The sequence below is a fragment of the Marmota flaviventris genome, chromosome 8 (genome assembly GCF_047511675.1).
Source record: "Marmota flaviventris isolate mMarFla1 chromosome 8, mMarFla1.hap1, whole genome shotgun sequence".
NCBI lineage: Eukaryota > Metazoa > Chordata > Mammalia > Rodentia > Sciuridae > Marmota > Marmota flaviventris.
Window position 1 is genome coordinate 26,992,872 of NC_092505.1, and position 15,433 is coordinate 27,008,304.

The window sequence follows — 15,433 nt, forward strand, 5'->3', positions numbered from 1 at the left end:
GACTGGTGTGGAAGATAATAATGTGTCTTCCCAAGATCCGTTGTGTGCAGACCCTCTTTACCCACTGAAAACACTCTGGATACTAAGTTTTCCCTCTAGCTTTGAGTGAACTAGTTGCCACTTAACTAGAGAATCCCAGTCACCCCAGTGACAGTAGGTCATCCCCGAATCATTCTTGAATATCCAGTATATGGGCATCACTGAGGACGAGGTAGTTTAACTGGAACTTTCAGAATGAGAATTTTCTCTACCCTTCCTCCCCACAACAAACAAAAAACTAATTAACAAAAGGGACTGGAAACTGGTTGGAAAATCCGAAGGGATATCTGTAATTATCCCAGGTGTATTAAAACAACATCACATTAAATTATCAAGGGAACCACAGGTAATGTTAAGGGTCTTGGACTTCTGACCAAAATAATAAGCACCCCAGTGACTGAACATATTCCAATAGTCATAAAAATTAGTACAATATTTTCTGGTTGCTGATTTGTATATTGGTGTTAATAGAAGAACATTAGGAAAAGAATTGTTTTGCCCTAATGAGAGATCTTAAATCTGACAAAATGCATCAGAAAACAAAACCAAACCAGAATCTCTTGCATTAACTGGGGTAACCCAAATGCTAGAATGATTTTACTTGTTTCAATAATATTTTAGTCTTTAACTACCATGGCGGCAGACCTGGTTCAGAGTGTTGGAACAAGATGTTTAAGGTTACAAAAGATGAATCTCTGATAAAGCCCAAGTAGGACATTATTGTTATTTTTTATGTCACTTCCATTTGTGTAACGCATCTTTTTTTTAATGAAAATAATGTTTCATATATAATTGTAAAAAAATGAAGGAAAAATACAGAAGAAAGTATAAGATCATCAGAAATTATATCACCCAGAAGTAACAGCTATGTTTGATGACTATTCTTATATTTTTGCTAATGTGTCTCTTTACTTTTTAAAAGAAAAAACTGACATTACACTACCAAATGTTTTTCAAACCATTTTTAAACCAAATTTCATCTCAATCATAAGAAAACATCATATCATGAACCAATTATCCCATTATAAGGATTTACCATATTTTAGGTGAATATTTACTTATTTTTGACATTTGCTTTATAGAGGAAGTAAAATAAAATGTACTAAAATTGTGTTTCATAATAGTGTACAATTTTAAAATATATTTTTTCTTAAAAGAGGGAAAACTTGTTTTCTACTATCAACCACATGTCTTTATTCCTCTTATATTTATGAAATATCTTTAAAAGACCATCTTATAATAAATATTATATTATACTTAACAAAGTGCATTAGATATGATACCTTCTCTTCCCCATTAGTCTGGAAAGTGATGTCTTGTAATGCCAAACCAAGATCATCTCGATATCGAGCTTGATAATTAATAAACTCCACTACCCCTTTATTGGGCCATTGTACTGGAGGCCTTCTAGACATAATCCAAGGTGCCTTAAAACAAAGAAATATTCTTTAAGTTATACTTACAATAAAATAATACCTTCTCTTCCCCCAAAATAATTCTTCTGCATGCAACCAAAAGTGAGGAAAAATGATAAAAGACATTTATATATACGATTTTCTGAAAATAGTTTTCAATACTTAAGAATATAAAACTTCTCATCAGGTTATAAGAAAATTTTAGAAATAAATTTTTAGAGAGAGCAAAGCTTCCCATCACCTATCAAGTTATCAAGACAAACTTCCTAAAATCCTATCAAGAGGTTTAGGGTAACTTGAAATTTTAGGTGAGAGGAGGACAATTTGTCTTTCATTCATTCCCTAAATACTAAGTGTTTATAATGCCAATTGTACTTACTGGAGATTCAGCAAAGAGGAAAACAGATAAAGTGATCTTCCACTTTTGAAAGATATGTGCTAACAGGGAGGGAGACAGAACTACATAACACAGGAGGAGCATTGGATGAACAAAGTTTTGGAGGATAAGCACTTGGTAGAAGTGGTAGGAAGAGGGCATGATTGTGAGCAGGGTCATTAGCAAAGGCTACACTCACACAGAGAGGGAACAAGTCACAGGAAAGTCAGCAGAAGAGGATTCAGGGCAAAGAAAACTGTGTGTGCCAAGGACCTGAGATGGAAGCCTGCCTGGAATACTGGAGAGACTTCAGGAGGTAGAACACACAGGACTGCGTGTACCTGGGTGGCTGGATGAAGTATTTCATGGGAGGATGTAAGGATGGCCTTAGACCTTAGTCTAAGCAACTCCATTTTAAAACTCCAGTTTGAAACCTGCAGTCTCACCAGGCACATCTATGGAGCCCTTCAGTATGGCCCTCAGGCACAAACAAGTCACTTCTCCCCACCTGACAAACTCAGAGTGAAGACTCTGGCATGTTGTCCTTGCCCTGATAAAAGTGAGAAGCAAGAAAATCAGGGAGGAGACCACCAGACCAGATGCTTTAACCTCAGGACGAATGATGTCACTGAGAAATCCAGTAGCAGCTGATAGGGATTGAAAAGACAATCAGAAGCTCCAAAATTTAGTATAAATGATGGAGCAAATGAACAGACTATTCAGCCAGCAGACAAGGATGCACACAATCCTGGGAGCCTGATGAGGAACTGGACTGACAGCCCAATTCTTCTCATCTGCTTGATCCTCTGTGTCATTCTCACCGCTCTCAAACTCTACAGCAGCCTCCTGATTTTGGTGAGAAAAGGATTTCTCCCTGATCACCTCCTCAGCCAGCCATCAGCTCCACCCCAGAAGCCTGCCTTGGTTCCTGACCTGATCGCCATGGTCTGAGTGAGTGTGCATCTGCTGGACTCAGAACCTAAGGCTTGAGACTTTTGATCTGACAATTGAGCTTAGCATGCTCTGTCATGAGCCTGTCATGATTAAGTGTGTTTGCAGTGCTTAGAATTAATCTAGAATTGTTTGCTGTGAATTGATTATGTCTATTGTAGTGCCTAGCATTAAGGATTGTCATTTTCTTGATTAAGAACCTATAGAGTGAAATGTATTGACTGATTTGAAAAAATCATTGAAAAGGGCAGAAGCGCATGGACATTTTTTATTTCTCCTCCTCAACTGCATAAGTCACACCTTTTGCCCATCGCGGCAGAGAGACAGATGGCCAATGTCAAGTTATACCTCAGGTAACATGAGAACTGAATATGGAACATTTGTGATCTAGGTAAGACAGGTTCCATGAAGTGGTGGAATCAGAGGCCTGTTTAAAGAAGAAAAGAACTAGAGACAGCAAGTACCGGAAAATGTTCCAGAGAATTCTTCTACAAAGGGAGCAGAGAAAGGGGGCTCTGGAGGGGGTGAACAAGGTTATCTAAACAGATATACTTCTTCTTCATCAAGAGTTTTTGCAGGGGTATTTGTCACAATTTGCATCAAATTACATGAAAATGTTTTTGTTTTTAAAATATGTGTATACCTACACATGCATTATATTGTATTTTTCCAATATGAAAGAAATATATATTTATTGAAAATTTTCATAAAATAAAGAAAATGATATTTTTTATGTAAGTCATCAGATGGTAAATGGACTAAGCAAACTGAAATTTAGTTCCTAAAGATTATGAATATAGAATAATTGTCCATGAGAAGGAAAGGCAAGAGCTAGGAGAGAATGCAGAGGACAATTCAAAGTTTAGGAAGGAGCTGGAGGATGTGGAGAATACTTTAGCTTATTTATAGGTTGTGTAAAGTAAGGGAGTAGGAAATTAGAAAGGTAGGAAAAAAAGGTAGAGAGGTGGTTAATGGAGAAAGGTTTGAGAAGACAGGAAGAAATAAAACAAAAAATATAATTGGAAATGTTAGATTGTTATGTGGAGAAGATGTATTTCTTCCTTAGGGTCCAAGCAAATGAGAGTTATATGCAAAAAAGGAAAAAGAAACTCAAATCACCTTCACTATCTGCCCTATTAATTTATGGAACTTGGAGAGGGAGGTCACTTGATGAGCAAAATACAAGGATAACTTAAATTTTATTCTCTATCAATAGTTAAATTTTTTGCCTTCCCAAATTATAGTTGATTAAAAGGAAGATTTATTTTCCTTCTCCTTCCCATTCACTGAGGTGTTAATGATGAGTTAATGAAACAGAAGGTATAATCACTACAAACAAAATTAATCTAAAAACTGTGAGGACTCTAAATAATTATAAGATGACTATATAAAGACTTTTTTTCACAATGTTAAATATCCCACAAAGTTATAATTGTAAATTGTGTATTTTACCCTATATCAGTAGAGGACAAACCATCATGTCTTTTGAAAACAGGTTATCCTATTTCATTCTCATAACTTGTTGAAACACCTTACAATTTGTGGAGAGTCTATTTAATCAGCAAGGTTTCTATTTATATTTTAGTGATATATACAATAATGGTGCATTTTACAGTATTTTTTTGTTTCAATGTCATTGAAATGCTGAATATTAGAATGTGAACTTAGAAATTGAAGGCTTTGTTTAAAATTTAGTTTTCAAGATGTCAACTGAAGGTGCATCACGCTGTCTTAATCCTACAACATTTATGGGTTATTGATAAGTACCTACCTCTTTATCAATATCTTCATATTCACACACTCTTTCAATGGACACTGCATTGGTTTCAATTTCACATGCCTTCCTTACCCAAAAATTCAGAGATTGAGTAATCTTGGGGATGAGGATAAGAGAGGAAGTAAGAGATTAATTCATATTCTTTCATCTTATATGTAAAAAGTAATACTATATTTTATAAGGTTTCATTTTCTGAGTTTTCAAATGCCTCCTATCTTTTGTTACTTAACAACTCTAGAAGAACATATTTATACATATATACACATCTGTGTTCCTTCAAATATGTTAGACCTACAATATAATAAATAATGGAATGATTTGGAAGATGATAAAATGACCAGAATTCAATACATAGTAAAGAAATCCATACTTGGTGTAAGGAATAATGAATAGCAAGATGGATAGGATATGCCTCATAAAATCTACATCATAAATGCAAATAAAAGATAATTAATGACACTGGGGCATTCTTCTCTACCTTCCACCAGAAGGAAGACTCTCCTAACTATTTTATTTCCTCATTTGAAAAAAAATTTATAGTCCTCACTATGGCAGTGTATATACTAAAATTGGAACAATACAAAGAAAATTAGGATGGTCCCTGCACAAGGATGACACACATATTCGTGAAGTGTCTGATATTTTTCAATAGAATATTACGTAGCATTAATAGAGAATAAAATTATTGTATTTGCGGGTAAATGAATGGAGTTGGAGAATATCCCCAAAACCAAAGGCCGAATGTTCTCTCTGGTAAGTGGATGCTGATCCATAACGGGGAGCGGGGAGACATGGGAAAAATGGAGGAACTTTGATGAGGCAAAGGGGAGAGAGAAGTGGGGCGGGGTCATGGGGGCAGGAAAGATGGTGGAATGAGATGGACATTATTACCCTAAGTACATGTATGACTGACTGCACATATGGTGTGACGCTACATCATGTACAACCAGAGAAATGAAAAGTTGTGCTGCAATTGTGTACAATAAATCAGAATGCATTCTGCTGTCATATATACCTAATTAAAATAAATAAATTAATAAAAGTTTGTAAACACTAGTTTGTTTTGTTTTGTTTTGTTTTTTACCGTGCCCTCAAATGTAGGTTCTCCAGCTTGTAACTTCAAGTTTACTTCTGAAAGTCAAAAGCTTTGGCTTTTGTTTTATCTTCAGTTTGGTGCCAACTTATATGATGGCCTATTTGTCTTGAACAGATGTGGAGCTCCTTAAAATGTTTCTTGAACCCACTTGAGATATATATCCACACATTTCACTGAAGAAATAGTAACATTTCATTATGGGATTTTGCCCCAACCCCTGAATATGTATTTTATATTCTCTTTCTAGAAGTCTAAGTCCAGAATACTGAAATGCCCCAAGGGTTTTGAATATAAGACTAAGGTACATATCCAAATCATCTAGACTTACCTGTGTAATTAATGTGTAATTCGTTAACCAGTTTAAGGCATTTACTCTTTCACAAAGGAGATATGGACACACTCTTACCAGTGCTTTGAAGTATAATATAAAATAGGGCTTAGGGGAAAATTCATAAGCAGAAGAGAAGTGGAGTGTATACTGCCCCCAGAGCTTGCACGTATCTGCTTGCTTCAGCAGGGCAAAGTGAACACACCAGCTATGGTGGGGAGAGACCATACCCCATAACCCTCTGTAATTATAAGGATGGGGAGCAAGAGACTTGTGGGTCATTATGGAAGGTTCCTGTTCCTCCAGGGCTCAGCCCATTCTTTCTGGGAGCTAACTGAAAATTGCTGAGCCAGCTCCTGGCTACTACCAAAAGAGAGGAAGAAATGAGCCTCCAGGGTAATCCAGATTTGCCTCTCATTACTTAGTTAATACAATCTATAATTCAGACAGGCAAAGGAGAAGAGTGTTTAATCAATTGCATTATAAACATGTCATGTACCACAAAATCATTATTACTTACATTTAGGGCATAGGATATAGACAAACCAACTATTGCTGAATCTATGGAATTGCCAGCCAGCACAGCAAGCAGAGCAGTAAAGAACAGCATTAAGTTGCCAAGAAATTCAAGCCTAATGGACAGCCACCTGTAATAAATGGAATGTTCCTGAGAACTGAGATGAAAAAGTTTTGGTGCAGTTAATACTCACTCTACTCTGGGAAATTGGGAAGAAAACATCAATGACTACTTTCTTTGCCTGCCCCCTACCCCCGTCCTTACTTGGAACTCAGTTAGGAACTCAATTAAACCCAGGATCATGACAATGATGCTAGCTTAAATAAAGGATTCATTCCTCTGCATAAAAGTTCACATTACTTTTGCAGAAGTTTGCTTTAAAACTTAATCAGAATTAAAAAGCAAAAGACAAGAACTTTAGCTAAGATGAGTTACTGGCAAATAAGTTACTTCTCCAATTACATACACTGTAAAATCAGATGCATTTCATACTGATTAAATTATTCTCTAAAAATTAAAATATGCCCAACTACTATTTATTATTTTATTATTACCTCCTTATAAGATTATAACTTGAAATTAAAACTACCATAGAAAAGTATACACAAACAAAATATATTCTACAAACACTGAGTACAACAGAAAGAATCATATTACTCATTCTAATAGCATCCTATAATCTCTTCAAAAAACAGAACTTTGTTTTCATATAAAGTAGTAAGTATGTGTCTTTTATATGGTATATATGTAGATATGATTTAACTTAAATGCATATTAAACACTAGAAAATATTCAGGATTTACATATTTATATGTGTGTGTATATAAATACATATGTAACTAATTAATGTATACTAATTTGATGAAATGGCATTAGAAAACACTTTTTTTTTTTTTTTTTTTTTTTTTTTTTTGGTATTCTGGATTGAACTCAGGGGCACTCCACTGAGACACATCCCTAGCCCTATTTTGTATTTTTTCTCTTTAGATACAGGGTCTCAGTGAGTTGCTTAGTGCCTTGATTTTGCTGAGGCTGGCTTTGAACTCTCGATCCTCCGGCTTCAGCCTCCCAAGCCACTGGGATTATAGGAGTGCGCCACTGCACCTGGCTAGAAAACATTCTTTCATTTAAAAGTCAGTGAACAAAGTATCTAAGAATAGACAAATTCTATGCTAGATTTATTGATGAAACGTACCTGTTTGAAATTACATTATTGTAGAAACAGACCAAGTTCTCATTCACTACCTCTCTGTTTTGCTGGATAAACCTCTGTTCATGTCCGAATGCTCTAATAGTGGACACTCCCAATAAAGTCTCACTGAAGTGAGAAATGACAGGGGAACGGGACGCTCCTGACAACCGTCGAATCTGTCGAGAGCTGGCTATGTAGTATCTCTAATCAGAAGACAGAAAGAAGTAGTTGGAAAGATGTAGCAGAAGTTGCTTCAGTGACTTAAAAACTACAAGAACCTTATGTTGTGACTTAAAGTGACCACCCCCCCCCCCCGAAAAAAAAAAAAAGCTTGCATCCAAATTCTAACACCTCTGTCTGTATCTGTAAGCATCTTCTTATTTGGAATTAGAACCTTTGCAGATGTACATAATTTAAGGATCTCAAGATAAAATCATTCTGGATTTGTGGTAGGCCCTTAATCCAATGCTGAGTGTCTCTACAAGTCTTGATAAAGGACTCAAAACAGAGAGAGAATGCCATTGTGGTGAATGGCAGAACTTAGAGGGGTATGTCTACAAGATAAGAAAAATGCCAGGATTGCCAACAGCCCAGAAAAGTAAGCATAAAGCATGAAACAACTTATCCTTGGAGTCCCCAGGAGGAACAACCCTGCCTGCATTTTGATCTTGGACTTCTGGCTTCCAGAATTAACAGAGGATAAATTTCTCTCATTTTTAAGCCATCCAGCTTTTTTTTTGTTACAGGAGTCTTAGAAAACTAATACCCCTTTATAACAGTGAAAACCCCAAATTATGGACAGTAGAACTAGGACATAATTAGAAAAAAATTTCACTTGCTTGGTGCTCTTAAGTGACCATTATTGAGTACCTACAATAGGAAAAGCTCTGTGTCACATGCTGAAAACATGACCAGGCAGTTAACCCATTAAGTGAGGGAAGCTGACCAAGGGTACCTATGATATTTTTTTACCTGAACAAAATTGCAAAACAAAAAGCAAATCAATTTATTTTTTCCTCCATGAAAAAGATATAGTATAACCAGAATTATGATTGAGTTACTCCCCCTTAGCCTTAGGGATTATGAAGAGTTTGGAAGGACTATGTCCTAAATTAACTGAAATATCATTAACCATCTACAGAAAATTGCTACCAATTGCAAATGAAAATCAGGGATTACAGATCTTTTACTTTTTTTTTTTCAGAAAAATCTCCATATCTGGAATTTCATGTAAAATCCCTGATTTTAATGTCTTTATTTTGGTAAAAACGCTGATCAAGCAAAACAAACATGTATCTCAAGCCATTTATAAAACTATCAGTTCATAGTTCATAAACTCTGCTCTGTACTAAATGCTCTGGAAAATACAAAGGATTATCACATTCTAGAGACTGCAAAGGGACTTACCAGACTGTCTAGTTCATGGATGCTGTTTTTGGAGACATAGACCCTGAGAGTAGCTGATTAAGGGTGAGACACTTATCCCTAGGTATATGTATATATGAATACTATATATCCTTAGAGTTTTTTTTTTTTTTAATTCATTGATCTATAGAAGCCATGCAGTTCTTCCATGGAACTCTCCAGGGAATCTAGTTTAAGAACCAATAATCTAGATCAGTTTCTCATACTCTAGTAGAAATCACCTGGGAGGTTTTTTTTTTTTTTTTTTTTTTTGTTCTGTTTGTGGTTTTTATTTTTGTATTGGCCGATTTTCCACAATGAACAAGTATAATTCAAGAAAACAATGGAGGAAAATATAATTACTCAGAAAAATGAAACCTAACTTTTTATTCAGGTGCAGTTTCTCATATCTAGAGGTAACAATACTAATAACAATGAAAATTACATTTCTGCAAGAAGCCAAAATTGACCCAATGGCTGTTAAAAATACAGCTTCCTTATCTTGTATATGAACTGGAGGTTTGTTAAAATGCAGACCTCTGGGTCCCATACTGAGATATTCTAATTCAGTAGGCCTGGGATACTTTGAATAGCACATGTCAAGTGAAACTGATGATTGCACAGGGAAGAGAAGTAGAGCCCAGAAAGGGAAGTTATATTCTTGGTACAGAAAACAAGAAGGTGACAAGAACACAAGGCTCCTGAATCCAAATTCAAGTATCACCTTATTCAACTTCCTAGGGGGTTCTAGATTCTTTCAATCCTGGTCACCCTAGTAGAGTTTACCAACCATGAGATCATCACATAAAACTTCATTCATGACGTGTGTGCGTGTGTGTGTGTGTATTTTTTTTAAGTGGATAAAATTGACCCTCAGTAGCATTCTTCTGTTTCCAGATTGATTTTTTTTAAAAAAATAAGACATAATAGTCTCTGGCCTTTGGAAACATGATCAAAAAGACAACATGTGGTCTCCTAAAAAGTAACTTATAATACTAGTAATATAATACATCCATAGTACATAGGTGATTTTGCACTATTTTCTACCAAAATAGTGCAAATGATCCACACAGAAAGTGGAATATAACATAGGCCATGCAGAGAGTAAGATCTACATAGAGAGAATAGAGAAAACATGTGAAGTAGGTGGAATAATAATAGCACATGTTCAGAAATAAGAAAATGATTAACATTCTTTCTTGAGCAGACTAAATTCTAATATGAATTTAAAAAGTTGAGTTTTTGGAAAGGATTTGAACTACAAAGATGGTATCCTTTTGTGAGAAAAGCTTTAGAATATTTTGATATTCAATTTAAAAAATATATTAGTAAATTGTGTTTACTTACTGTAGCCTCACAGTGACATAATTTTGGAGTTCAAATTGGTTCATTGTATTTTAACATATGAATAACATGAGAGACATATTTAGTTCTTCCAGCAAAAATTTGCTGATATCTAGGATAATAGGACAAAAGGTACTATCTGTTTCTGTCTTGATTATGCAGGCAAATTAGCATAGCTTAGAGACAGCATGGACTGCTGCTCTTCTAGATTTACTGCACTATGACTATTGAGACTACTTTTTCATGGATGGCTCCCAGCCAATGACTGGATATGAGAGAGAGTGTGAAAGCAGACTCATTCAGAAGTCACATGGGACCCACCAGTGGTGACCTTGGTTGAGATCTTCCCTTTGAATTGAATGCACCTTTAATAAAAATGCTCTGCAATGACAGACTTTTCCTCCCCAATTCTTCTAGCTCTTTTTCCCTCACAGGTATCACACATACATTGCAGTCCAAGAGTTCTCCCAGCTAAGCCTTTTCCTGTTTCCTCTTCTTTATTTTGACATGCATTTCCCAAAGTATATCTATAGTATAATTCACTTCTAGGACCCTGCTTTTTGGAGAATCTGAACTAATAGTAAGTTTAAGTGGGTGTAAAACTATATTGGACTATAGATGCATGCTATTAATATAAATAAAAACCCAAATACTTACTTGTATCGTGAAATATAAGAAAACCAAGGGAATAATCCCAAGAATGAAGAGTGGGAAAGCTCCCAGGATGACCAAAATTGTTCCGATAACATCTAGTGTATAATTCAACCAGGTCCGTAAATAGTAATGGAAACGTATATCAATTATAAACATATCCTGAAATAAAAATTGATACCAGATCACTTTATTTTGAACTATGACATGGCTTAGAATAGAGAAAGAAGAAATATATCCTTTAATGGAAAATGAAAAAGAATTTACCAAAATGTTACAATTAGATGACTAAGCAAGTCTAACTACACTCTTTTCCCACCACTATACATTTTTCTTACAGTCCATAGGCTATGCCACAAAGCAAGTCTTCACAAATACAAAAAAATAGAGATATTACACAGCATTCTATCTGACCATAATGGAATGAAATTTGAAATTGATGACAAAAAAAAGACAAGCTACTCCAACACTTGGAGACTAAACAATATGTTATTGAATGATGCATGGATAACAGAAGATATCAAATTTGGAGCCCGACCCCAGAAGATGGAGATTAGAGCCAACTTTTTCTTCTATCAGACGCAGAGTTTCTGGTTTGATCCCTAGCTCCTTGATCCATTTTGCATTAACTTTTGTGCATGGTGAGAGAAAGGGATTCAGTTTCATTTTGTTGCATATGGATTTCCAGTTCTCCCAGCACCATTTATTGAAGATGTTATCCTTTCTCTATTGCATGCTTTTAGCACCTTTGTCTAATATAAGGTAGTTGTAATTTTGTGGATTTGTCTCTGTGTCTTCTATTCTGTACCATTGGTCTACCCACCTGTTTTGTTACCAGTACCATGCTGTTTTTGTTACTATTGTTCTGTAGTATAGTTTAAAGTCTGGTATTGCTTAGAATTGCTTTTGCTATTCTGGGTCTTTTATCTTTCCAGATGAATTTCATGATTGCTTTTTCTATTACTGCGAGAAATGCTGTGGGGATTTTGATTGGGATTGCATTAAACCTATAGAGTACTTTTGGTAATATTGTCATTTTAATGATGTTAGTTCTGCCTATCCATGAACAGGGTATATCTTTCCATCTTCTAAGGTCTTCTTCTATTTCTCTCTTTAGGATTCTGTAGTTATCATTGTATAGGTCTTTCACCTCTTTTGTTAGGTTGGTTCCCAAGTATTTTTTTTTTTTTTTTTGAGGATATTGTGAATGGGGTGGTTGTCCTCATTTCCATTTTAGAGGATTTGTCACTGATATACAGGAATGCCTTTGATTTATAACTTTGATTCAATGTATCAAAATCTCTGGGACACTATGAAGGCAGTGCTAAAAGGAAAGTTCATTGCATGGAGTTCATTCATTTAAAGAAGAAAAAGTCAACAAATAAACAACTTGACATTACATTTCAAAGCCCTAGAAAAAGAAGAACAAACCAACACCAAAAGTAGCAGAAGACAGGAAATAATTAAAATCAGGGTGGAAATCAATGACATTGAAACTGAAGAAACAATTTAAAAAATTGACAACATCAAAAATCTAGTTCTTTGAAAAAAAGTAATAAAACCGAAAAACCTTTAAGAAGGAGGTTGAGAAAACTCTAATTACTAAAATTTGTGTGATGAAAAAGGAAATATCATGACAGACACTATTGAAATTTCTAGAGGCATGTGATCAATCCAAACTGAGTCAAGAGGACATACACAATTTAAACAGATGAATTTCAAGCAAGGAAATAGAAGATGCCATCAAAACCCTATCAACCAAGAAAAGCTCAGGAGCAGATGAATTCACAGTTGAGTTCTACAAGACCCACAAAGAAGAACTAATACCAATATTCTCCAAATTATTTCATGAAATAGAAAAGGAAGGAACTCTTCCAAACTCATTCTATGAAGCTAGTATCCTGTTACCAAAACCAGGCAGACACACATTAAGGAAAGAAAATTTCAGATTTCCAATTTTCCTAAGGAACACTGATGCAAAAATTCTCAGAAAAATTCTGGCAAACCACATACAAAAACATTTAAAAAACAGTGCACCATGATCAAGTGGGGTTCATTCCAGGGATGGAAGTGTGGTTCAACATGTGGAAATCAATAAATATAATTCATCACATCAATAAAATTAAGATAAGAATCATGATTATATCAATTGATGCAGAAAAAGCATTTGACAAAATATAGCACCCTTTCATGTTCAAAACTCTAGAAAAACTAAGGATAGTAGGAAAATACCTCAACATTGTAAAAGCTATCTATGCTTAACCCAAGGCCAACATCTTTCTAAATGGGGAAACATTGGAAGCATTCCTTATATAAACTGGAACAAGACAGAGATAAAGGACCTAGGAATTACACCAGGGACCCTGCATCTAATAGAGGAAAAAGTAGGCCAAATCTTTATCACATCAGATTAGGCCCCAACTTCCGTAACAAGACTGCTAAAGCACAAGAAATAAAATCAAGAATTAATAAATGGGATGGACTGAAACTGAAGAGCTTCTTCTCAGCAAAAGAAACATCAATGAAGTGAACAGAAAGCCTACATTTTGGGAGCAGATTATTGCTACCCTCACATCAGAAAGAGGAGTCATCTCCAGAATACATAAAAACCTAAAAAAATTCAACACACACACAAAAAAACTCAATCAATAAATAGACTAAGTAGATGAACAGACACTTCTCATAAGAAGATATACATTTGATCAACAAATATTCAACATCTCTAGTAATTAGAGAAATACAAAACAAAACTACTCTAAGATTTCATCTCACACCAGTCAGAATGGCAGTTATCAAGAATACAGACAATAATAAGTGTTGGCAAGGATGTGAGGGGAAAGGAACACTCATACATTGCTGGTGGGACTGATGCAACCAATATGGAAGTAGTATGGAGATCCTTAGAAAACTTGGAATGGAACCACCATTTGACCCAGCTATCCCACTTCCCCACCTATACCCAAGGACTTAAAGTCAGCATACTGTAGCAACGTTGCCACATCAATAATTATAGCAGCTCAATTCACAATAGCTAAACTGTGGAAGCAACCTAGATGCCCTTCAATAGACAAATGGAGAAAGAAAATGTGGTGTATATACACTATGGAATATTACTCAGCATTAAAAGGGAATGAATTTATGGCATTTGCAGGTAAATGGATGGAGTTTGGGAATATCATGCTATGCAAAGTAAGCCAATCCCAAAAAACTAAAGGCTGAATGTTTTCTCAGAAAAATGGATGCTGATCTATAAGTGGTGGGGGAATGGGAAAAATGGAGGAACTTTGGGCAAAGGAGAGGGAGAGGCGAGGAGGGGAAATGGGGGCAGGAAAGATGGTGGAATGAGATAGTCATCATTACCCCAGGTATATTATATGTATGATTGCACTTATGGTGCCATAGTGCATCATGTACAAAAATGAAAAGTTGGGCTGCAATTGTGTGCAATGAATCAAAATGCCTTCTGCTGTCATATATACCTAATTAAAATAAATACATTTTTAAAAAGAATATAATATAGACCAGATCTTAAGATTTTTAATTTATTTTTTAATCATTAGTTATATATTGATTATTGTTTGGAATAATGTTTTGAATATACTGTGTTGATTAAAATATATTATTATAATTAATTATGTTGATTGCTTTTCACTTTTTTATTGTGTCTATGTGGAAGCTTAAAAATACATGTGATTTGCATTCTAGCTATTAAACATGCAATTTTAAGTGCTTAATAGTATGTAACACATCGAGAAACCCTCCAGGGAAGCAGGGACATGGATCATCTCTGTCCATCCCCCACTCACCATAGGAATTCCCAGATATCTCCACATGTACTTACATTTTCTTTCCCATCTTAGCCTTAAACCAGTGACTGTCAACTTTATGTATGTGAGAAAAAAGAGTTGTAGATACCAAAGTATATGTTGTTCTTTAATTATTTAAGCAATCTTCAAGGTAATTTTAATTAAATGCTTAAAGTATGACACTCTTACACATCAATTACAAATTTCTTAATAAATTTGACAATAAAATCTACACTAAACACATTCCCAGAATTTTATAATAACATTTTTACAAATGATATTACTGCAAAGAACTACACATAGGTTATCACTTTAAGTATGATACTTGACAAGGAAAGTCTTTCCTTACCTTGGTGAACCGATTGATGATTTGACCAATGGGATTGGTTTCAAAATACTGGAGTGGGAGGTGTAACACATTACTCAAGAGCTGAGCATATAAGGTTCTAGAAGCAGTCAAGGATCCTCTGGTGAGTACACAGGCTCCAAAGCAGACAAAGAGACCTAATCACAAACGTTGTTAGGATCAGGTTCACA

The 15,433-nt window shown here is 35.1% G+C and overlaps 1 protein-coding gene and 1 non-coding gene across 2 annotated transcripts in view; one reads left to right on the forward strand and one right to left on the reverse strand.

The window, feature by feature from the left end:
* Nucleotides 1-15,433, reverse strand: part of LOC114087626 (multidrug resistance-associated protein 1-like) — a 92,369-nt gene that overhangs the window by 5,491 nt on the left and 71,445 nt on the right. Inside the window, exons 19-24 of the mRNA XM_071615130.1 lie at nt 15,246-15,400; nt 11,097-11,252; nt 7,695-7,894; nt 6,503-6,629; nt 4,553-4,654; nt 1,323-1,466 (exon numbers count right to left, since the gene is read on the reverse strand). Of these exons, the coding sequence (XP_071471231.1) occupies nt 1,323-1,466; nt 4,553-4,654; nt 6,503-6,629; nt 7,695-7,894; nt 11,097-11,252; nt 15,246-15,400 (884 nt within the window). The remainder of the gene's footprint in view (nt 1-1,322; nt 1,467-4,552; nt 4,655-6,502; nt 6,630-7,694; nt 7,895-11,096; nt 11,253-15,245; nt 15,401-15,433) is intronic.
* Nucleotides 5,102-5,204, forward strand: LOC114087833 (U6 spliceosomal RNA). The gene has a single exon (XR_003581895.1). It is a non-coding gene; the product is annotated as a U6 spliceosomal RNA (small nuclear RNA).